This window comes from Paramisgurnus dabryanus, chromosome 7 (genome assembly GCF_030506205.2).
Source record: "Paramisgurnus dabryanus chromosome 7, PD_genome_1.1, whole genome shotgun sequence".
Classification (NCBI taxonomy): domain Eukaryota; kingdom Metazoa; phylum Chordata; class Actinopteri; order Cypriniformes; family Cobitidae; genus Paramisgurnus; species Paramisgurnus dabryanus.
In genome coordinates, this window is record NC_133343.1 from 28,151,020 (window position 1) to 28,175,538 (window position 24,519).

General features: G+C 36.0%; 1 protein-coding gene across 4 annotated transcripts in view; it reads left to right on the forward strand.

Moving 5' to 3' along the window:
• Positions 1-24,519, forward strand: part of scn8ab (sodium channel, voltage gated, type VIII, alpha subunit b) — a 61,693-nt gene that overhangs the window by 29,140 nt on the left and 8,034 nt on the right. For 2 of the 4 annotated variants that reach the window (XM_065272727.2, XM_065272726.2), the window contains exons 12-22: positions 367-693; positions 2,270-2,402; positions 2,852-3,090; positions 6,000-6,173; positions 6,289-6,645; positions 6,770-7,246; positions 13,154-13,271; positions 13,412-13,566; positions 14,637-14,810; positions 19,559-19,681; positions 24,124-24,408. In XM_065272727.2, coding sequence (XP_065128799.1) covers positions 367-693; positions 2,270-2,402; positions 2,852-3,090; positions 6,000-6,173; positions 6,289-6,645; positions 6,770-7,246; positions 13,154-13,271; positions 13,412-13,566; positions 14,637-14,810; positions 19,559-19,681; positions 24,124-24,408 — 2,562 coding nt within the window. The remainder of the gene's footprint in view (positions 1-366; positions 694-2,269; positions 2,403-2,851; positions 3,091-5,999; positions 6,174-6,288; positions 6,646-6,769; positions 7,247-13,153; positions 13,272-13,411; positions 13,567-14,636; positions 14,811-19,558; positions 19,682-24,123; positions 24,409-24,519) is intronic. The other 2 variants (XM_065272729.2, XM_065272728.2) reach the window with 1 other exon arrangement.

Below are 24,519 nucleotides of genomic sequence, written 5' to 3' on the forward strand. Positions count from 1 at the left end.
CTTTTTTGTACACAAACAACTCAAAAGGGTAGTACATTTGAACTACCCACAAGGGTTAAGAAAATAAACATGATGCACGTTCTGTTCTCTCTACCTCAGTGAAGTCCTTTCAGAAACTAATTAACCGTAATTTAACGAATACCTTTTAGACAAACAAAAGATAAATGTCTACATAATGCTTTGAAACCAAAAAATATTCTCATTTGGTGTTAACTGTTTTAGAAGTTAACTGGAGAGGTACTGTCTTTCTCCTGTTACCTCATTATCTGTAATGAGCTGAGATTGCCACACCCCCGCACCATTGATAATAAAAGAGCAGAGACATAAACACATAAACATACATGGGTGTTTCTTTTTCTTTTGCAGTCCTTGTTGAGTATCCCTGGCTCGCCATTCATGTCCCGTCGGAGCAGTATATTCAGCTTCAAGGGCTCAGAGAACGAGTTCGCGGACGATGAGCACAGCACAGTCGAGGAGAGTGAAGATCGCCGCGGTTCCCTTTTTGTCCCCTACAGGCGCAGCAGCTACAGCGGCTACAGCCAGGGTTCCTCACGCATCAACCCGCTGGCACCCCACCCTGGTTGCAAGAGAAACAGCACGGTGGATTGCAACGGAGTGGTGTCTTTGATCGGTCCAGGCCCTGGCCGCCTTCTGCCTGAGGTGAAAATAGATAAGGCAGCTTCTGATGACAGTGTAAGGACGTCCACAGGGGGCAGGTTCAGAGTATAGGCATGACAAGAGTGGCCCATTACGATTCCAGTTTAGATTTTATTTCTCCCCAGTTTATTATCCCATCTTGAATTTTTCCTTTCCTGGTTCTAAATTTCTGGACTGTGTGTTCTTTCTCCACCCCTTAATGATTTGTTTTCCTCTACTTTTATTCTTTATTTAATTATTTTAAGCAAGTCTTGATCAGCAGTCTCCTTTGTGAATGGCCAATCAAAATAATTAATAATAATAATAATAAATTGGGAGAGCTTTCAATGGGTCCCTTTATGCACATATTGGTTATTAAATCTAACTTTAAGATATATTTTGTATTACATAAGGTAATACTCACACTTAACCCCATACCTTAACCAAATACCATACTTACCAACATCAAAATATATTTTTTTATTCACACATAATAATTTCCACTTTGATTTACTTAATAATTTAAGAGTTTTAGGACCACTCTGCTCCCCCAAAATCTGTGATGCAAGGCAAACCTATCCTAACCTTTCCAATAACAGCATTTTGTCTCATTTTAGTTAGCATGGTGGATTGACATCCTTATACTCTCTTTGCCTTCACCTCCTGTGTGGGAAGCATGAATTCTGGCCCAGTTTCCACCCAGCTTTCCTGCATGCAGTTTCCGACCTTTAACTATACATGCACCTGTCATCAAGTAATTGCACTGTAAAATCTAACAGCGTTGTAAAAATCTAAGTTGTTCTAGTTACCGTGAAACAGACAAATGACTTAATATTATACAAGCATAAAAGAGTGATGCCCACAATACCAAGTAAACTGATATCTAAAGCATTTGGCAGTGAAAACTGGGCCTTGTGTAGTGTGACTGTCCTTGCATGATATTGTAAAGGACAACTAGGAAATTAGACTTGCAGTTATTAGTATACAGTAAATACATTAACTCTTTCCCCGCCAGCATTTAAAAAAAAGTTGCGCACTATTTTCCAGAAAATGTTCTTCTTTAAATATATAGACATACATGTGACAGACCCTCTGCTTTTAAACAAAAAACTGTTTTATCCCACCTTTATTTGTTCTCTTTTTATCACTTCTCAAATATGGGTAGGTTTCTTCAAAAATACAAAATTTTGAGCAAAAAGCTGAGATAATAATTGCGTTTTTGTAAAGGACTTTTGATAGAGATCAGATTCAGAGCGATGATCAAAACATACACAGAGTTTGAACTGTTTGCCCTAAGGGGATACTTTCAGGTTTTATAAGTTGGGTAAGAGCACCACCTGGTGGATAATACCGCAAATACGGATTGCCGGAAAAACTCATCAATGGCGGGGAAAGAGTTAACTTTAATAGCTAAGCTTGCTTAGACTTTCTGTGCTTGCAGGACAGCACTTTGTTGAAATTACAAAGCATATTGCATAGGCATTATGGTTAGGTCAACTAGCTTTAGGGCTAAGTGTTGCGGGTGACAGCGTGTGGCAGGTGCTTTTGTCTTTGTGTGCATGTGCATGTTTGTTGGCATGGATTAATATGTTTCTTGAACAATCTAATTTCTGACATCTTTGTCCACTTTTAGACCACAGAAGTGGAGGTGAAGAGAAAACACTCAGGTTCTCTAATGGTGTCAGTGGATCAGCTCAATACTTCTTTTAGCCGGAAAGAGCGAGCCAACAGCGCCATGACTGTTGTTACCAACACGCTGGTGGAAGGTACGGTCCAGTATCAGTCAACTTTTTTTATATGTCCCTTATTCATTGTTTAGGCATGGGGTTAAATATTGAACTGGCTATTATACAGTACAGTTTTTTTATTTTCATAAAATAACTGCATCCATTGTTTCCAAAGACAGATAAATGCACATTTTATAATTACATTGCTCAACAACAAACAAACCAGTGTAGATCTATGGCTTACTTTTTAATAAATCATAAAAAAACAGTTGCTTTGGATAAAACCATTCCCAATGCATGTAAGTGTAGTATATTGTTAGGATAATATAGAGATATTGATGTGCTGCTATCTATCAAAATAGAATCACTGTGATTCGTTATAAATCTAACATTTCTTATGCTTGCTAATGAGTTATAATTATTATTCTTATTATTATTATATATGTTTGTGCTCAAAACATAAGTCTTTATTCCCTTAATCTCCACAGAACTTGAAGAGTCTCAGAGAAAATGTCCGCCTTGTTGGTATAAGTTTGCCAACACGTTCCTGATATGGGAGTGTTGTCCATTCTGGGTTAAATTTAAGGAGATAGTAAACTTGGTAGTGATGGACCCATTCGTGGATCTGGCCATCACAATATGTATTGTGCTGAACACCGTCTTCATGGCCATGGAGCATTACCCCATGTCAGAGGAGTTTGAGGCTGTGCTTACAGTGGGAAACCTGGTAAGAATTTCCATAATGTATTACATAATAGAAGGTTGCTGCTGAATAAGATTTGGATACTATAGTGACACCTATAGGTTACTTTCCTATAAAAGCTAATGGTATTTACTTATTAATTTTATTTTACACCAGTCACACATTCTCATAATTTTTTTTTTATAAAAACAGCCATGGCATTTAGAAAGCTATTTATATTGCTATGCAAGATGCTTTATCATTTTAGGGCTTTTATGATTTTTTGAGGTGTCATGAAACATTTTGATAAAAAAAGTAAATGCAAAGAAAGAGTATCAAAATAAAAAGCATACAGTTACAAACATCTCTTCACATACTATTTTGCACATGATTTCAAATGACATCATACAAACCAAATTTTTTTTTTTCCACATTTAAGGGGAAAATTTTCATTACCGCAAAGTGTCCATGACTGGATTTGGGTTCTTTGACAAGGAAATATTTATAATTAAAAAATATAAAAAATATAAAGCTTCAGTGCATGTTATACTATAAACATTTACAGTAAAGAAACATGTGGTATTTGGTGATCATTGGTAAATGTAGAGACAATAAAAAGGAATATAAATGTGTCCAAGATCATTGTTTAAGCCCTCAAGGAACAAACATTTAAAAAAAGGGACATAATTGACTGTGACACTCAAGATGGCTACCAGGCAAGCAGTTCTTATTTTTTCTCTCCAGATAAAAGTTGAAATTTTGTTTGTCATAGTACCTAGACAACTTTTTAGTTCTCATTACCAAAACATGAGTTTGTAAATGCATATATTTAATTTAATATCATGTTGCGTTAATGATAATTTTTGATAATTATAATCTAAAAAATGTAAATAATTCTATAGCAAATATTTTTAAGATCCTCTAAAAATAATGGTTATAGTAAGTTCAGACTTTAATCTTATATGTGCACAAAAAAATTGGCTTCAAGGGCTGTTAAAAAATTCTGATGCTGGACACCTTCTAAGTCTGGATTTCATGAGAATCACCCGTATCCATATAAATTAAGTGAACCATTAACATAAGTTTAGTAAAAAACCCTCTATATGTGTATCTGACTTCTTGTTTGTTTCATGTTCAGTGGTTTGGTATTTCAGTTCATCCCTTCTCCTCATTTCTGTAATGAGTAACAACACTGGACTCCATCCCAAATTTCCATTTTCAGTTATGTCTCTGGCAGTGCGGTACTGATGTCTGCTGCACAGTATTTGATGGGCCTACATTGAAAATGCAGCCTGCATTAAAACAATTTTCCATCATCTTTGGAGTCTCTAGTTTCTTCCACCTCACTTCATCCCTTTCTTCTCATATCTGATTCAGTGGCCCCGCAGTACTCAGGATTATAATACAGAGCAATTGAGAGATAGATGTCTGTGCATGTGTGCGCTTGTGCATGCGGCATTACATTAATATTTTAAGATAACTCTTAAGGATTAGTACACTAAAATCTGTATAATAATTGTAATAGTAATAAACAGTGGAAGAAAGTCTATTTTTAAGAAACAGGTTAAGGTAAATCTAAAAACATGGAAATTTTTTATAACATTAATAGAGATTTTTTTACAATTGCCTCCCTATGACCAGGGCTTAATTTGTGCCGGATCCTGCCGGAACAGGATCCGGGACCTCTCTGGGTTTGACTCTCTGTGTTCCGGTACCTATTTGCATGGCTCCGCCACATCACGTGGTATAAAAACAACAAAACACAATATATTATATTAATATTATTAAATTATATAATATAATATATATATTTATATAGATATATCATTAACATTTTTAAGGACATTTCGCGTATTCGTTTATATTTTTCTTAAGTGGGATGCGGACGTGAAACTGCGTAATTACGTCATCAACGCAACTCTGCTGACAAAATTAGTATAACCGCTAAAACGTCAAGGAATCATGCGCCGTGAAAATGTCTAAAAGACAGTTAAATTTGTTATCATTTTTTAAAAGAAAAGAAGAAGATGATAGTAAGCGAACCAGGATTAAAACTACACACGAGGACGGCGGCGGTACCGAGCAGGTGCAGCATGCTACCGGCACTGTTCAGATTCGGAGGGAGAGGAGGACAGTGCTTGCAGCAGAGAAGTTGGGACATCTGGCGACAGGTAGTGCGCTAATTGGACCGAAGCTCAGCTTAATATTAAACAGTCCTGTTATCCCTGGCTGGCTGGCTTGTAATGGACAAATGTAGATTGGGCTGCACAACATGTAAAGCAGTGGGTATAGTTTTAGACAACTAAGGTAAGCAAGGATTTATCTATTAATATTATAGAAAGCTTTGTGTGTAGTTGTGAACTATATTCAGTAGCCTATATACGTGTTGCGAAATTAATTGCTGAGTGTGGGCTTTGTGTGTTTTGAAGATTAGTGTAGTACAGTACAGGGAGTATTTGAGCAAATACTGTAGCATGTTGTTTTCAGCACCGTTTTTTTGCACATTCCGGGACCAGCACCTGCCTCGGCACCCCTCTGTTAATATGCGTTTTGCGTTCCGGCACCTATTGTTTTACAAATTAAGCACTGCCTATGACACATAGCTTTTGTTTCCTAATCTTTGGATAAAAGCATCTGCTAATGCCGAAATGTGTTTGTGTGTGTGTATATATATATATATTCATATATATATATATATATATATATATATATATATATATATATATTCAAAGAGGAAATGCTTAACATTGTAAGGGTGTTGTAAATTAACTATTTACATTTTGAATTATATTTATTAAGTTTAAGATATAAGTGTTTAATTTATTATTTTTATGTTAAAGAATTTAATACAGCTATGGAAAAGCTGCTATTCTAGCATATTTGCATAAAGGACAAATTACATGAAGGACAGTCCTTACTTTAAACCTCGCAATTTTTGTCTTTTTTTACCTCAGGTGTTCACGGGTATTTTCACAGCTGAGATGTTTGCAAAGCTGATAGCCATGGATCCATACTACTACTTCCAGGAGGGCTGGAATATCTTTGATAGCTTCATCGTAAGCTTGAGTTTGGTGGAGCTGGGGCTGGCTGATGTCGAGGGGCTGTCTGTGCTTAGATCTTTCAGATTGGTGCGTTATATATTCATTTTTTTTATGGTATTTCCACTTGCATCCTTTTGTAAGTTTGAATATACACAATTTTATATAACATCCTGTTTTTGATTTTCAAATTTTCCCTATACAGCTGAGAGTGTTTAAGTTGGCTAAATCATGGCCCACTCTGAACATGCTGATAAAGATCATTGGTAACTCAGTGGGAGCTTTGGGAAACCTGACCCTGGTGCTGGCCATCATCGTCTTCATCTTCGCTGTGGTGGGCATGCAGCTATTTGGGAAAAGCTATAAAGACTGCGTGTGTAAGATCGCCGAATCCTGCGAGCTGCCCCGGTGGCACATGAATGACTTCTTTCATTCTTTTCTCATCGTGTTCCGGGTACTGTGCGGAGAGTGGATTGAGACCATGTGGGACTGCATGGAGGTTGCAGGGCAAACAATGTGTCTCACAGTCTTTATGATGGTGATGGTCATTGGAAATTTGGTGGTGAGTTCTTCTTGTTTTCTCATATTGCTGTTTATTATTTCCACTCACTGACCCAAATGCTACTCACTGCAAGTCCATATGAAATGAGCGCCCAAGATCTATAACCGATTTTTCTTTTGATCAGGTGCTGAACCTGTTCTTGGCCTTGCTGCTCAGCTCCTTCAGTGCTGATAATCTGGCAGCCACAGATGACGACGGCGAGATGAACAACCTGCAGATCTCGGTGATTCGCATTAAGAAAGGCATTGCTTGGGCCAAAATTCACGTACGGCTTCTGGTTGCCCACATCCTGAAAAAGAAACCTCTTGAGGACGAAGACAAACCTCTCGATGACATGTATGACAAGAAACTCAACCTCATGGGTAACCACACTGGTGTGGAAATCAAATGTGGTGATCTCAACTACCCCAAAAACGGTAACGGCACCACAAGTGGCATCGGCAGCAGTGTCGGAAAATACATGATCGACGAGGAACCCATGTCCTTCATACACAACCCCAACCTAACGGTGCGGGTTCCCATCGCAGTGGGAGAATCGGACTTTGAGAACCTTAACACGGAGGACTTCAGCAGCGAGTCGGATGTGGAAAATAGCAAAGAGGTAAGCACGGGGTGAATGAGTTACAAGGTTTATGGGGCTACCGAATGTGCGGAGGAGAAGAAAAGTCGTAGGTACGAGTGGTTTCTATAGATGTATGAGAACAATATTGCTAATTACTGATAAAAATAAGCAAACTGTGATAAAAAGCAGCAACAGTGTTTTCTTTGATATTAGGGGATATTAGGTGCATTATAGTCAGCATATTTCAGTACAGGTTTTATGAGGCAATGCATCAAATAAAGAAACTTTGGCAGCAGGACAGTGGTGTAAAGATGCCTTTTGACTAGTAAGTGAAATTGCAATATGTACATCTTTATATTTAAAGGGGTAGTTCACCTAAAATAAAAATTCTGTCATCATTTACCCACAAGTTGTTTTAAAGGGACATTCCATTTTTTTTTTTAAATATGCTCATTTTCCAGCTTCCCTAGAGTTAAACATTGGATTCTTACCATTTTGGAATCCATTCAGCTGATCTCCGGGTCTGGCGCTAGCACTTTTAGCATAGCTTAGCACAATCCATTGAATCGGATTAGACCATTAGCATTGTGCTAAAAAATAACCAAAGAGTTTCGATATTTTTCCTATTTAAAAATGGACTCTTCTGTAGTTACATCGTCATCGTGTAATTACATCGTCATCGTGTACTAAGACCGATGAAAAATTTAAAGTTGCAATTTTTTAGGCTGATATGGCTAGGAACTATACTCTAAAACTGGCATAATAGTCAAGGACTTTGCTGCTGTAACATGGCTGCAGCAGGCGTAGTGATCATAGACTGTAAAAAAAGATGGACGACGCGAAGCCGCCTCCCACCATTGTAATGAATTGAAGCCAAAAATGTCCGACCACGGTCGCCGCCATGTTACGTAAAAACTTCAGTTTGGAGCCAAGGCATGTGCAGAAGGAATCGTCCGTGGAGCCAGAGGCGGAGCCGCGGTATCAAACTTCCGCCCGCGCGACCAATTTAACCACGCCAATCATAACGTCACGCCCCGTTTCTATTGCATCAAATTACAAGCTAAAATGAAACTTACCACAATAATGAAGACTTGAACATATACCAGCGTGATAAAAACTACTTGAAAGGACCAAAACCATCTATCGGAAACTTTTATTGGAAGTGTAAATAATTTTTTATTTAGAGCAGAATCCCATTCGTTTGAATGGAGAGGGCGCGGTTTATGACTTGTACTGCAGCCAGCCACCAGGGGGAGATCAAAGAGCCAGAGGCTTCACTTTTCAAAGCTTATGAGGCACACCCGGTAGTGATATTACGCACTGCCTGAAAATAGTCCCCTGCTATTGAAAGTAACCAAGGGGACTATTTTCGGACTATTTTCGGGCAGTGCGTAATATATTTTCAAAAAAAGTTGACACCTGTATACATGTCTTTGTTCTGCTGAACAAAAAATAAGATATTTGGACCAAACTGTTTTGGAGCACCATTGACTTCCATAGTATATTATCCTACTATGGAAGTCAATGGTGCGTTTGCTTCTCTGCTTGATTACAAACCTCTGGGTTCAGCAGAACAAAGAACTTATAAAATGTTTGGAACAATGTGAGGGTTAGTAAATGATGACAGAATTTTCATTTTGGGTGAACTACCCCTTCAAGTTAGAGTATACCGTTTGAAAAGAACGTTGATACTGTATTACTATTATCTTGAATAATACTGCTTTATTTTTCTACCCATATCCTCATTTCAAAAACAAAATGAGGAAAACAAAAAATTATATTCTTTATATCATGCTGAAGTAAAGCCAATGAAAAAGTGTATGTAACACATGCAGTATTCTTTAAGGAATTGAAAATGGCTTACTGCGGCTTACTGTACAGAATTCACAAGGATCGTCATCATTTCGAGGCCACAATGCTTTTAGTATCATTTACTTTGGAAGGAATTGGCTTGTGTGTGTGGATACTGGCAGAGTTTTTCTTCCTGGCATGGTGAAAAGAACGAATACCACATTATGTGTGTTTCATGCGGGTTTATTAGAGTTTCTTGATTAAGGATAAGGGTTTCATTAATAAAAGAAGGCTGATTATGCACAAGTAGGATTAGCAGATATCAAGATTGCATTGACTGTACATCCGTGTCATTTTTCTTTTAGTGGCTGACTAAACTAATATTGTATGATCAGATTATGGCAGTATTTGTCTATATAGTGTGAGTAGATAAAGACAGTGTCAGAAGTTGATTACAGACTGCAGATTACAGCAGCATGGGTGGATTAAGGCTTCGCAGGCAGTATAAAAATGTTGAGTTGTGCTATTCCTGTGATTTATTGCCTTACTGTTACTGCTGAGTGCTGAGCCACTCAGCCAAAGAATAGATGCAGTTCACTAGATGATGTAATGTTTTCTTTTGTATATGTGTGTGTGTGTGTGTGTGTTTGCACACATGTGTATGTGTAAAGAATTTATGAAAACTGAAATATTGAAGATAGGTTTCAGGGACAGATTACGCAATTAAACTAAAAACACTTGATACGGCATCTCTCCAAAATTTGTGCACTAGAGTTATATTAGAGTTATTCTGTGTCTTGTGATAAGAAACTGATAAAAGAAATAAAATATATTTCACAGGGGCGAAAACAAATTGTATAAAAACATATGAATGTTAAGGTACGAATTATTACGAATTAATCACCTTGTAAAATACGTGTGAATTCCCATGAGATTGTGTTGGCTGTAAAATATATCTTCAGTATTTCTGCTTAATTCAACTGACATATGTAGAATAAACTAAATATAGAAATAAACTAAATGAATTCCACAGTGTGAATTAACAGGAATCTGAAAGTTGGATATTTATATATATACGCCTGAGTACATCGATTTATACAGACTTTCTTGTCAATGTCCTGGTCTCTGTGCAAAGACTGGGTCACCTTGACCCAGTTTAGACGTATCAGATCCAGCACTGCTGAACTATGTTCTGAACATTCAGTAAGTGACATTACAGTGCTTGTTAGCCAATCAGAGCAATGCTGGCCCTTTGATTGGACAGGGTGAATCAGTGAGTACTGCAGAGGTAGTGAGGGTTCTTTGATGCTTTTGACTACTGTGTGTGTATTGACGAAAATAAAGTTTTTTAAAACTGCTGTGTCATCCTAGTCTGCTGTGATCAGGCCAACCAGTATAGACTAGATTTGTGTATGTGTTTGTGAATGAAATCGGGTTCAAATGATTGTAGTTTGATGGTAGTCAGATTCAAATGATGGAGTTTGCACCAGCGATAATACCTTAGATTAAAGTTGTTTCCTTGTCAAATTATTTACTTTATTTATCAACAGTCAACATTAATATGAATGATGAAAGTTTAATTAAATTATTCTAGGAATATATTTTTATTTCATTTCAAACATACTTATTGTTTATCACAGCCCTTCCATTCATTAACATAGGTGTTAATGCACTAGCTAACATTCACTAACAATAAGCAGTATACAGTATGTATTAAAGGCTAACAACATGTTAGATTTTTGTAATAAAATATCCAAAAACCACTTGCACAGTGTGATATATTTAACACAGTTGTATACTTAACATTATCCCAAAAATTCTCAAGGATTTGTAACTCGAATGTTGTCTCACCTTGTCCGTTTAGTGATTTAAAGGGGAAATATTATAAAAATCTGCCTTTTTCCATGTTCAAGTGCTATAATTGGGTCCCCAATGCTTGTATCAACCTGGAAAATGTGAAAAAGAACAACCCAATAACTTAGTTATGGTAAACCATTCCCTGCAAGCATGTGAAAAAATAGCTCGTTGAAATTTGGATTCCCTTGTGATGTCAGAAGGGGATATTACCGTCCTCTTAATCTGCACTATCCAACCACGGCACTGCCATTTAGTACAGAGATCAGCCCATTTGCATTTTAAAGGACACACCCAAAACTGGCTCATTTTTGCTCACACCTACAAAGTGGCAATTTTAACATGCTATAATAATATCTATATATTATTTTAAGCTAGAATATAGTCTTGTGAAATGTCCCCTTTAATATCCGTGCTATCCTCAGTTTCCGGTTGTAGAAACTATGGCAACACGAGTGGACAAATGCGGAAGTGGCGGTTATACAGCGTCTAACACGTAGCTGTTGTGTTGTGCCTTGCAGCTAATTCATTACGATGGTATAAAATAATGTGATTAAATGTATAGGTAATAAAAACATGAATTCATTACCTCGTCCATGAACATGATTAGCGAATTCCATACTGGTCTCTGGATGGTGAAAACAACATCTTCCATCATTCCATTCACCTTCATAATGTCATTAAGCTTTGCCTTTGTTATTGTTTTTCTGTAACAGCAACCTCTAGTGGTGAAAATCTACATCATGTGGCTTTAATAAATGCTGTAGTTAAAGGCGTTCTAAGCGAATCTGCGAGACGTTAGTTTTTGTTGACGTTTGAACTGTTTTCAAACAGACGGAGCGTAGCTAATGCTGCGTTACAGGCAGGTTTTTAAACCCGGGAGTTACGACTTCAAAACCACGACTCACGACCCTATGCGTTCCAGGCAGCCTGTAACTCGTGTTTTTACAACCTTCTACCGGTGAAAGTGCACTGGAACGGCAGTCAAACCCGTGACTTCCCACCCGTGAACTCATACTAGATCGATGTACTCCCAGTTCAGAGTCGTGAGTCGTGGTTTTGAAGTCGTGAGTTACGGGTTACAGGTTGCCTGGAACGCAGCATAACTCCTCCCCCTCCCTTCCGTGCTTTCATGAACGCGCCCAACCCCCACCCCCAAATCCTTTTTGTCGGTTATTAGCTGGAATACCTTGTTTTGTTTTGTGGTGCTAGGTTTGGCCACTATGTTGATATTGCCGTTTGTGAAGCCTGGGCTGTCTACATAGATCGCGTTTTTTTACAATTTGATCAGCGGACAGGCAGCAAGCAGATAGTGAGGAGATGTTTCCGGTATGTAACAAAAAATGTTATGGTCTAAAATGCGTCAATTCGCTTAGAGCGCCTTTAATACCAATGTAATGGTTCATTTTTTGGTCATGTTTATTCAATGCATTAACTATTTAACTACTAACAGTAAGAACTTTTGATTTTAAAAAAACTTATAAGTAAATGGTGAAATTAACTAAGATTAATTTATGCTTTAGGAGTATTTTTAATTGTTATAGTAGTTCATGTCAACTAGTGTAGTTAAAGGTGCAATATGTAAAATTAAGGAGGATCTATTGACAGAAACTGAATATAATATGCATTACTATGTTTTCAGGGGTGTGTAAAGATCTTGCATAATAAACAGATGTTTTTGTTATCTTAGAAAAAGGCGTTTTTATCTACATACATAATGTAATGCGTATTATTTTTTTACCTACAGTAATATGTTTTGTTATCTTTCTCCCTGCATAATTTTTTTTTAATTATAGCTAATTTCAGGAATAAATACTGGCATGATCACATGTGTGACGCCATAATATTACAACAAAAAGTAAATCAATAAACAATGCCTTATTTGCATAAAGACCAGCAATAACTCATTCATCACTGTCTGATTTGCATATATAGATGATAGTTTTCAACCTTGTTAACTTAGTGAATGTAGAGTCAAGGTTACTTGTGGCTTGGATGGAGTGAATGCTAATTAAGCTAGACACCCAGAAGAATAGTGATGAAGGTCAATGCTAGGACAAATTCGGCCATCTAGATAATGTAATGTACTAGTAAGACTCTTATTCATGATATTAATTTACAATGTATCTTGCGTCAATAATTTCTGTGGACTTACAACAGAAATTTGTTCTCTTTGGTGGGCAGAAGTTTTTTTTTTAGGGATCGTAGAGACTATTAAGCAGTGACTGTGACCTTCCGAATACAACAGAAGTGTGAATACAAACTAAATGTATATTCATACATCCATGTTTTTCCATACAGCTTGATGACACCAGCTCTTCAGAGGGAAGTACTATAGATATAAAGCCAGATGAAGAGGAAATGGCCGTGGTTGAAGTAGTGGAGGAATATTTGGACCCAGAGGCTTGCTGGACAGATGGTGAGAAATCCATTGGTGTTTGTTGGCATGTAAATGTACACTTTTTATATCCAATACATACATTTTTGTATGAGGATCCAGTGGACTGCAAATTAAGATTCAAGTGTGGTAATGTTTTTATCATGCGTAATGTTTTTCAGCCTGTGTGGCACGTTACAAGTGTTGTGATGTGCCCATCACTGAGGGCTGGGGGAAGTACTGGTGGTTTTTAAGGAAAACCTGCTACCTCATTGTTGAACACAACTGGTTTGAGACACTCATCATATTTATGATTCTGCTCAGCTCTGGAGCTCTGGTGAGATTACACACATGTACACACGCACGCACAAATATACATGCCTGTACTCTACAATCCAGAAAAGTCAAATGTGATATTATTTCATACTACATTTTCAAAGTGTGTAAATTAAAAGATATAGATACACATAATGCACATTACAGAGAAAGACTGTCTGGAGGCCTTGCTATTAATAAAACATTAAAACTTTTAATTGTTATAATCTTGCTAAACTGAAATTAGGAGAATAAACACTATATGCATTGCAAAATTGACCAATGTAGCAAACCGCAATAGAAATATTTCCTTAATTTTTCCCAGGAAAACTATCTTGCCTCATTTCTAAATACTAGTTAATATAAATACTGTATGCAGACACAAAGAAAACGAATACAGCCAGAATATTTAAGAACAAGTTTAGATATTCACAATGAACAGTTTTTTCTTGTTATACAACGTTTTAATGCATTACTTTTACACTAGAACACTTGGTGCAGGTGAATTTTAATGTGATTGAGGCAGCATTGCTTGCTGTGTGGTATATGATCTATGTAGGGAGCTAATGGCTATCACAATGTTGCACTATACTGTGCCCAGCATTTCAGCAGTCTGTCTTGGGCCTGCAGTATATCTTGTCTGGTTTTAGGGACCATAGCCAAATGCTTTAAAAAAGGCCCCACATGCAGAAGATGTTGCCACCTCACTCAGTTACTTTTAGGGAGCGTCATCAAATTCCCACTGTTGTGGAAATGTGAGCCAATACAAGTGGGGTTAGAGTGGCACACTTTGATGTCAAAGATTGAAAGTGACGTAGCAGACAAAGACATGTTAGTTCAAAGACAAATTGTTAAAATTATTAACTCATTCAAAGTAATTATTTATTTATTTATTACGTTTTGAAGATTTTCTTGCCTACTGTTTAATATATAATTCATTTGAATGAGGACAAGAGATGCCAGAATCCCAAAGCATTATAATGGTTAATATGACTAAATATGCATTGGAATTGATGTAAAAGCTTTGGAAGAGCTGTGTACCCAATAAAATGCAGATATTAACCAAAAAAATCCCTTTCTTTTGTCACAAAGGCATTTGAGGACGTGTACATTGAACAAAGGAAAACAATCCAGGTTGTTCTTGAATATGCAGACAGGGTCTTCACATACATCTTTATTCTGGAAATGTTACTGAAATGGGTGGCCTATGGGTTTGTCAAATACTTCACCAATGCATGGTGTTGGCTGGACTTCTTCATTGTGGACGTAAGTAACTTGCATTCATATCTGTAATTTTACAGTTATTATCCCTTGCAGTATCTTGTAACATGATGCACTTTTGGAAAGATATTTGCTCTATGATTTTAATTTTAACACAGTATAGACTGATTGCTCTGTAGATATATGTGAACATTTTGTTAATCATTCCCTCCAGGATTTCGCGATTTATTTGGACTTTTTTTAATTGCACAATAAATTGCGACCCCCCCCATTAGGATACCAATGCTTGTCTAATATTAAATCATTATTTAATTACTTAAAAACTTATTAATAAGTACAGTCCGTGATATAATAAGAACAGAGAAACAAAATGAAAATATGCACATAACTTCAAGATACAGATTCACTGTTTGTTTTTGAGTTACATAGACAGCTGTCACACAGTGGTTTTAAAAACTGGGTCACCTGGATGATGGAGGAAAATGTTATTAAAATAATTAACCACTTTATAAATGTTTGATTAATATGAAATATGATTAAATCCTATAGCCAACACTGAGAGATGTGAGTCGTTGCGTAATCTTGTTTTTTTATTTTTAGGGCCGCTTTTTAAAAGTTTAAAAATGACTGAACTACAATAATGCATAATAGCCACAAGTCCAAAACTGCTTTTTTTCTAAACTGTGTTAGTAAAATAATAAGCCAGAAATGTTCAGAAAAGTTGTCTACTCTGTATCATGACAGAATATTAGATCATTTTTTTAAAAACATTCATGAGACCTTTTTAATTTTGCGATTTTTTTTTTTGTGATAAAGTTATACAGGATCACAAAATTGCGTAACATTTTGTTGATATTGCGCCATGTTCTGCGATAAAAACTGGAGGGACTGGTTAATCATTAATTTTTAGCTGATCAATGATGTTATCTGTTATTACAAAGTAAAACATGTTCTTTTATTCCTCATGGTCTGTTCTCATGTTAGTCACAAAACCAGAAAATATCTTAATTCGTAGATAGCTTTATTGTTGGCCTATTCTGCTCACATGTGTAACGTGTTTTAGTGAGTGAGGCAATGCCAAAGTAGTTTTAACTATCTGTATATATTTTATAGAAATTGACTGGAAAAACAGACATTACAGAAGAACAGAAATAGACAAAGATATCGTAATTGGTCTTTTAAATGTATATTATTCTAATTTGATTTGATTTTAAAGTGTTTAAACTGTTAAAAAAAATTATTCTCAACAATTCAAGTTTGTACTGTCAGGTTGCTTTTAAAACATTTGATAAAATTGAAATTTAAAGTGAAAATGTAATTTCATTATTTTTTGCAAAGATAAATGACAAAATATGTTAGCAGTTACATATAAACAAAATCACAGTCACACATATTTACTAAAAACAAGTGTAACACAAAAATCTATCTTGTTTTGTTGTGTTACTTTTGACCCATGTACCTGTGTGTTACTTTCGTCCCAGGGTCAAAAGTAACAATGCGCTACTTATGTTCAAAGTGAAATTATAATGAAGTCGTTTTACATTTGTTCAAAATTTTACCTGATATTCATAGACCACACTTGTGAGTTATTGACCACAATAAAAATATATCTCTGTCTAAAACATTATCTCATAAAATTACATTTTTCTGAAAATTGTACTTTCGTCTCTGCTCTCCCCTAATTTAAATTAGATTTTTTTTACCTTTCTGATTAACTAAATTTAATAAGAAACCAGAATTAAAATCCAAGATAAACATCCAATGATTACATTGAGAGACAACATTTCTACTTTTTGTAGTCAAATTACTTACTTTACCCCTCTTTTTATTTATATTAGCAAATTCAAACTTTCACATATGTGACCCGATCTGGCGAAATGAGTCGGAAGTCGCAACGTTCTATTTTAAGATATGAGCCGATAATGTGGAAAAACAATGAAATTATCAAAAAAAATATTTTTAGCTAATTTCAAAGAACAGACATTAAAACATAATCTCCCAAAGTTTCGTAGTCCAAATAATTGAGTAAAGGTGTTTAAATGACTATTAAAGTTGAAACAGTTTTACTTAATCCGCTGGAAATTGCTTTTCTCAAATACTCTCGTCACCTCCGAGCATTCCGGGGATCCCCTGAAACGTCACTATCTCTCCAAATATGGTGTTACACGTTGTTTTAGAGCCAATCAGAAATCTTCATAAACGCTGATCGTTTGTCAATGGGAAACCCCGGGGCACCTGATTGGTCCAGCCATCCTCTTGTCAGTCTCGCAGCACACTACTCTCCTATTTAACTCCTTTTTGAATTGTTTACACTGTTATTGTTAACTAGCCTACACAAAGATATGATTGCATAGGCAAGCATTATTTGTTTTCTTTTTGCTTGTCTCTCTGTCTCTCTCATTTTCTCTCACACGCGCGCACACACGCGAACACGCACGCGCGAACACGCACGCGCGAACACGCACGCGCACACACGCGAACACACACACACACACACACACACACACACACACACACACACACACACACACACACACACACACACACACACACACACACACACACACACACACACACTCTGGTTTCCATGTTCTATTCCCTTCCCCTAACTCAAACCCCAACCATCACAGAAACCTTTACTTCACATTTTCAATAAACATCATTCTGTTTGATTTATAAGCTTGTTTCTTGGTTTACTGTAATAGCATTTATATTAATGTCTTTGGTCAAATTAAGCTGTAAAATAAATTGTTTATCCCTTTAAAAATGCAATGGATTTTGAAAGATATCTACAAAAAAGGGGCAAAAAACTTTAAAGGCGTTTTTCTCAGGTTTTCAGTTGGAAAAAGAAGACAGACAACCTTAATTCAAATGTCTATATCTTTAAAACCATTCAAGGTATGACTTTCACTAGGATATCATTTGAAAGCTTATTATCTCCTCTTTCCACTGATACCAAAATCTCAATTTTGAAATTTGGGTCACTGTGACTCATTTTGCTGGATCAGGTCACATATGTAGATAAAGTGCTCTTTTTATTGTTTATCTCCTAGTTGATCGACTAGTAATAGTAACCGTAATATAAGGTGTTTAGTAATAGTGAAATTTTAAGCTTTTTATGAAATTTTATTGATTTCATAACCAGTAGCTGTTCATTCTTTACATCCCAGGAGTTTAGCCAATTCAAAACAGAGGTTTTTGAAAAATATGGATAGATACAAAATCAAAACCAGCCTGATTATTGGAAAGGTCAAAGATGGTGAAGGTAGTCATGAAAAAACATGGTGGAAGAAACTTTAACTAATAGTAAATATTAATTGACTGATATTAAGGAAAAACGTTAAATGTTAATTTGGTCTATTTGTTAACAATTAGTTAATGCATTAGCTAACAGGAACTTGATCTTAGTTCATGTTAATTAAAGCATTTACTAGTATATTATTAAAATCAAACGTTTAAACCATGCACTCTATTGTAACTATTTTGACATTAAGTAACATTAACAAGAATTAATAAATGCTAACAAACATATTATTTTATACTTTATTCATGTTAGTTAATGCATTTGCTAATGTTTACTAATAAAACCTTATTATAAAGTGTTACCATTCATTTTTAATTTTAAAATGTTGCTAGGTAATTTACCACACTTTATATCTAGTGACATATTGTACAAATAATACTAGATCAACAGATACAGAGAAAGGGCGATCTGAATTTTTTAATTATGCTCCACACTGTATTTATATTTACCATTTCTTGCTTCATTCAAAAACATTATAAAATGTATTTTTATTGAACATGCTTCAATAGCTGATTAGGATTTAATTTATTGGATTATTATCAATGTGACTGTCCTGGTTAAATAAATTCAGTAACTAAATAAATATTATAAATAAACTTAAGAAAAATAAAAAAAAATGCTACAAGTTACAAAATTGCCTTTTAATTCTTTAAAACAATTTAAATGATTTAATCTATATACTTCAAATACTGATTCATTCAAAAGCTATGTTTACTGATGCATTTGGTTGAAATTCCTAAAGAAACGTTTTTCAGATCGATAGTTTATTGTCCCTGACAGGCACTGTAACCTTGTCTCTCTTTAGTGCTGGTGGACACAGAGTGCCATAAGAGGGCCAAGAAATAAGGGGCCAGGGTAAGGTCTCTGTCAGGACTCTCTTGTTTTTTTACAGGAGTTCCTCTCTCTTTCTGCCTCCTTACTCTCCCAAACCGCCCTGTTACCCCAATGACTTTCAAATGGTCTTGTGTGTACCGTACAGTTTGCGGTTGGTGTTTGTACAGTATATATTGTGCGTATTTTGTGTATACAAAGTACAGTGAATGTGCTTGTACATCTGTGCACACCTCTTCTCTAAATGTGTCCCTTCACCTCTGTTTTTGGATTTCTCTTTTTGCAACTATCTCAACCACAAGTTTCCTTCCAGGTTTGCTGTAAGCTGCTTTCCAAGTCTCTTCTGCCTGCCATATCAAAATCGAATCACAAATATAGATTAAAAAAAAGGGGGTCGCCCAAAAATACCTATACATCTGACTGGATAACCCCATGTTTAACCTTAATCTCTTTCCTTCTTTCTCTCTCACTGTTTTTGAATACACATATGTGCATACATACATAAGCGTACGTTTGTATATGTATGTATATATGTGTTTACTGCCTCTCCAGCTCAGTGTCAACATAGGCTTTCTCTCTCTCTCCCTGACGTCCTCTTTGACTCTAACACTTTGGCCCATCTCTCTTTTCCTCCCTTGCTCTTTCTCTCTTTGTATAGGTGTCTATAGTCAGCCTTATAGCTAATGCGCTGGGCTACTCAGACTTGGGCCCCATAAAGTCCCTGAGAACTTTGAGGGCTCTCAGGCCTCTGAGAGCTTTGTCCCGGTTTGAGGGCATGAGGGTAAGATCCAGGGCTGCCCCATGCATGCCAGTCACTCTGTGAGAACACGACTGCATGCTGTAAACCACCATTGTGCAGAAAGCAAAACCACAGCTACAGAGGAATTAGCAAATCTGTCAGGATTCTTGAAATACAGATCACTTTGTATTGGCCAAGCTTACTTTTCCAGTGCATGTGTTACAGAAATATACGCATGGAAAACTTCAACATTGCGTCATGATGCAGCTGAATTATTACGATTTCTCTTCAGTTTAGATTTCTAAATATTAACACGGCAAATAATCTTATAGCAACTTATGGGGAAACTTATGGTTTTAGAAAAAGATGAGAGGGGTTATTATGTAAAGCTGCCTCATCACAGCCATTAATTTGTTTTATGTTTTTTTGTTGTTAAATGGGCCGAGATCAGTGCCATTCATGCAACAACATTAATTGAAGGCCTGTTTGTGATCTTTCAAGGGTCTAATGCCTTCACTGGTTCTCTTAAAGTATTTTTAAAGTATTCTTTCTCTAGCCAAAACCTCACTTTCCATTATCTGTTTTCACCATGCATCTTTTCTGCACCTCAACATTTATCCACTTATTCTTACGTACTGACCTACTCCACAATAGTACCAAATAATGTGAATAATTTACAATAGCCTTTTTTGGTTCATTTGAGCATTACTTATTTTCTTGAGTTCTGTTATAGCCAATAGTATGTGAGCTCATAGAGCAAAACATTTGCTTTACTTTAAGTTTGAAGATTTTAATGAAATAACAAGAAGTCTTGGGCAGGCTTTGAGACAGCATTTGTTTTTGTCTGGAGCTTTGTGTGTCTTTTTCAGATGTTTTTGTCAAGCAAAAATTAGTGACTGATACATCCGTAGACCATACGCTCCAAAAAAATGCTGGGTTATTTTCAACCCAGCATTTCCAGACAGCAGACGACTCCGTGCCAGATCTGCACCGGAGCTGCTGACTTGGTGCGGATCCGACCCAAAGTTGTCTGCTGTCTGGGTTTGTTCAAAAAGGGACGAACTTAATGCATTGGGTTGTAATTTAACCTATGCTGGGTTGTTTTAACCCACTTTTGGTTGAAATATTAACATTTTCTTGGTTAATTTAATTCAATGGCTGAGTTTGTCCTTTTTTATAGTGTAATACGCTGATCACTTTATATGAGAACACAATTAAATTTGCATCAACATTTCTTACAACTATGAAAAGCAACTCATAGTTTAATCTTTGTGTTCATCTGTTTCACCTGCTCTTTAACAGTGCTCATCATGTCGAATGCATGTTCTTTACAATGTAAGCAAGAAGCCATGCTCACCTAACTAAGTAAAGTTATTTTTATTTTGAAAATTAAATAAACTACATCAATTGCATAAATAGTATTTTTCAGATTTGTAATTGCCTCACTGAGGACAATGATTTGTGCAAAATTGCTTAGATTGTAAATTAAGGAATAATAATGAGTTACCCAATCCACTAATGAGTTAGTAAAATTGTTTACATGGTTAATGGCCATGGCTTCTGCTCAAACCCTGCATGCGCTCTAACTTGCTTACCATATCTGAACCTCAATCAATCAGACAGTGTGCTGACATCACCGCTTTTGTGTGTACTTTGAGTGAGAGGGGATTGGGAGGGCATGAGACTGTCTCCCTGTCTCATGTTATATTTTAACCACAGTTAGTGGGATTGTACTGATATGGATTTTTGTACCTATGTAGTTGACAGTTTTTGGTCAGATTTTTTAAAAACACAGTGTTTACTGACACATCAAAAGTGGGAATGGTCTACAAATCTGATATAGATTTTCTCTGGAAGCTGCCATTGTTCTGCTTTTGCTTGTTTCTCATAGCTTTATAGACCACTGTGAAATTGCTGTCCATTCATCTACAGTATGTAGACTAAAAAAAGAAATGAAAATATTTTTGATTCTTTAAATTTTTAACAAGAGGTGTGAATGGGGAACAATAAGGAAATAAGGCATTGAGAAAGTCGTGAAAAGCAGTGCATGAGGTATCCAGTGTTAAACTTACAAACAAAAAAGCAATTATCTACAAAATCTGTCAATTGGTATTTTATGTGTTACCATTTTACATTATGTTCCCTTCCAGTTCAAAATTTAATAGTAAATGTGCTTTATTATTTTATTTGGTCTGTATAATCATTGCCACTTAGATGTTGTATTTATTTATTAATTGATACTTTTAAATTTTGTATATTAATATACAAAACCTAAAATTTTGCCTTAATAGTTTGCATAAATCCATACCAGTCTACAGCATCTTAGTGTTGTCATCTTTATAATATGTATTTATATATTTATCTCCATGCTCTTTTCTTAATCTAGTAATTTCCTCTATTTTGCACACTTTAAAGGGATAGTTCACCCAAAAATGAAAATTAGGTCATCATTTACTAATTTTTTTGTTGTTACAAACTTAAAAATGTCTTTGTTCTGATGAACACAAAGGAAGATATTTTGAGGAATGTTTGTAATTAGACCGATCAGAGGCCCCATTGACTTCCATAGTATAATTTTTTCCTAATATGGAAGTCAATGGGGCCTCTGATCTGTTTGGTTACAAACATTCCTCAAAATAGATTCCTTTGTGTTCATCAGAACACAGACATTTATGGGTCAATGAAGTGACATTAATTATTTTGTGTCCGTATCTTTCAATTAAACGTGAAAGGGTTAAAATTTCAAAATACATTTGCAGATTACTTGCATACGTTCTCTTTTTTGAGGACCAAGTCTTAAGGCTGGTTCAGACGGGACGAATTTAAAATCGTCGGCCGATTTTCCAACCCTGAGAGACCCCACACACGGCGATAAAACATTGCGGGTCTAACAGTTTTGGTCGTACAGTAAGTGGTGCGCCACCACATGGCAAAATCAACACATCACACACGAACCGATTTGACTCCCGAGCAGTCCCAGGTCAGACAGGAAATCTCGCAAAATCTCTCGAGATCAAACGTGATTTCAGAGTAAACAATCATGGCGGACGAAGAGGATGCAGTGGCGATAGTTTGCTTTTAACCGACAAAAAAAACGTTCTCAAAAGAAAAGGCGATGGTCAAAGAAGTGGAGACAAGACAACGCGAGCATGGACTATACTTGCTACATCATGTTATGGAGGTGAGTTGTTGTGACCCGTGATTTTGTTGACATGACAACGGTACATCCTCGCTTCCTCGTCACCTCGCTTTCTGATTGGCTACACGTCACAGTCCCCGGGAGACACCACACACGAGAAGAAATCGGGCCAAAAAAAAATCCAACATGTTGGATATCCCCGATTTGAGATTGGAGCGGTCCCGAGGTGCTTCCGAGTAGACGAGAGCAGTCTAAACACACCACACACGGCAAGAATATCTGACTTATTTTTTTTACAATTATCGGAGCATCCTTAAGATTGTCGGAAGGGGTGAATCGGGGCTAAAATCTGCCTAATTATCCTGCCGTGTGAACCAGCCATAAAATACCTGGTTTTATTTCATTTTGACAGTATAATTAGGGGATAATTGCAAAAATGTCAATGTGGTGTAACTGGTCTGTGTCAATTGGTGTATTTTTTTTTCATAAAAATATAAATATATTCAATAAAAATGTGGAATAAAATATAATCATCTAGTTTAGTGTAGTATGATTTTTTTTACATACATTTTTACATCATTTGTCAAAGATTATTTAGAAAACAGAGCTGTTTTCACCATGTCAGGACAAATATTACAAAAACGCATTAAAATTTACATTTAGAAATAACTAATAAAATATTTTTTTTTAATTATAATTAATTTTTTTTGATGATTACGCTTACATGATGCCATCAAGGTGGATAAAGTATTTAATATTTCTCATTCTTTGGCGCAGTGGCGGTTACACCATTTGAAATTTTCAGTCTTTATTTTCATAAAAATGGTGCAAATGTAATTTTTTTATTGCATAAAATTAACATAAATACACTGTGCATTGAAATGAACCCAATGCATGCTTTTAAAACAAGTTTTTTTTTTTAAGATTTTTGAATTTCTCATCTTGCCAAACTTGACATCTTGTTTTTGTCACTGACCCTTATACAGGTTTGTACCAACATGAGATAAGTAAATGATGAGTGAATTTATATTTTTGTGTGAATTATCCCTTTAATATATTACATATACTATACATATTATAATACTAATTTAACTTGCATAGAAATGATCACCAAACAATAGCCATATGACGAACATACAAAAAGTACAGAGATTAAAAGTACAAAAAAGTTCACCGTCGTGACAAAATGATCAGATACCTTCTGAAGTCTAGAACTGAACTGATTGTAAAAGAGCTTGGAGATATGCACATTAAATGTTAACATCTAAACAACAAAATAGTTTTCCTGTTAGAAGTCGCCTAGTATTACACACCATCAATCAATGCCTGTTTCCCCAATCTGTAGGTTGTCGTGAATGCTCTGGTAGGTGCCATTCCCTCCATTATGAACGTGCTATTGGTGTGTTTGATCTTCTGGCTGATCTTCAGCATTATGGGAGTCAACCTGTTCGCTGGGAAGTACTACTACTGCTTCAATGAGACTTCAGGGGAGAACTTTCAAGTCGACGTCGTCGACAACAAGACACAATGCTTTGCGTTAATCAATGCAAATTACTCCGAAGTTCGTTGGAAAAACGTGAAGATTAATTTCGACAACGTGGGTGCAGGTTACCTGGCGCTTCTGCAAGTGGTGCGTGATTTTTTTTTTTGTGTCGTCTTTCACCATTTGTGAGTTGTTTGAACGTATAAAAGTATTGTACTCAAGCATGTAAAGAGGATTTGTAGCTTTAGGCAATTCTGA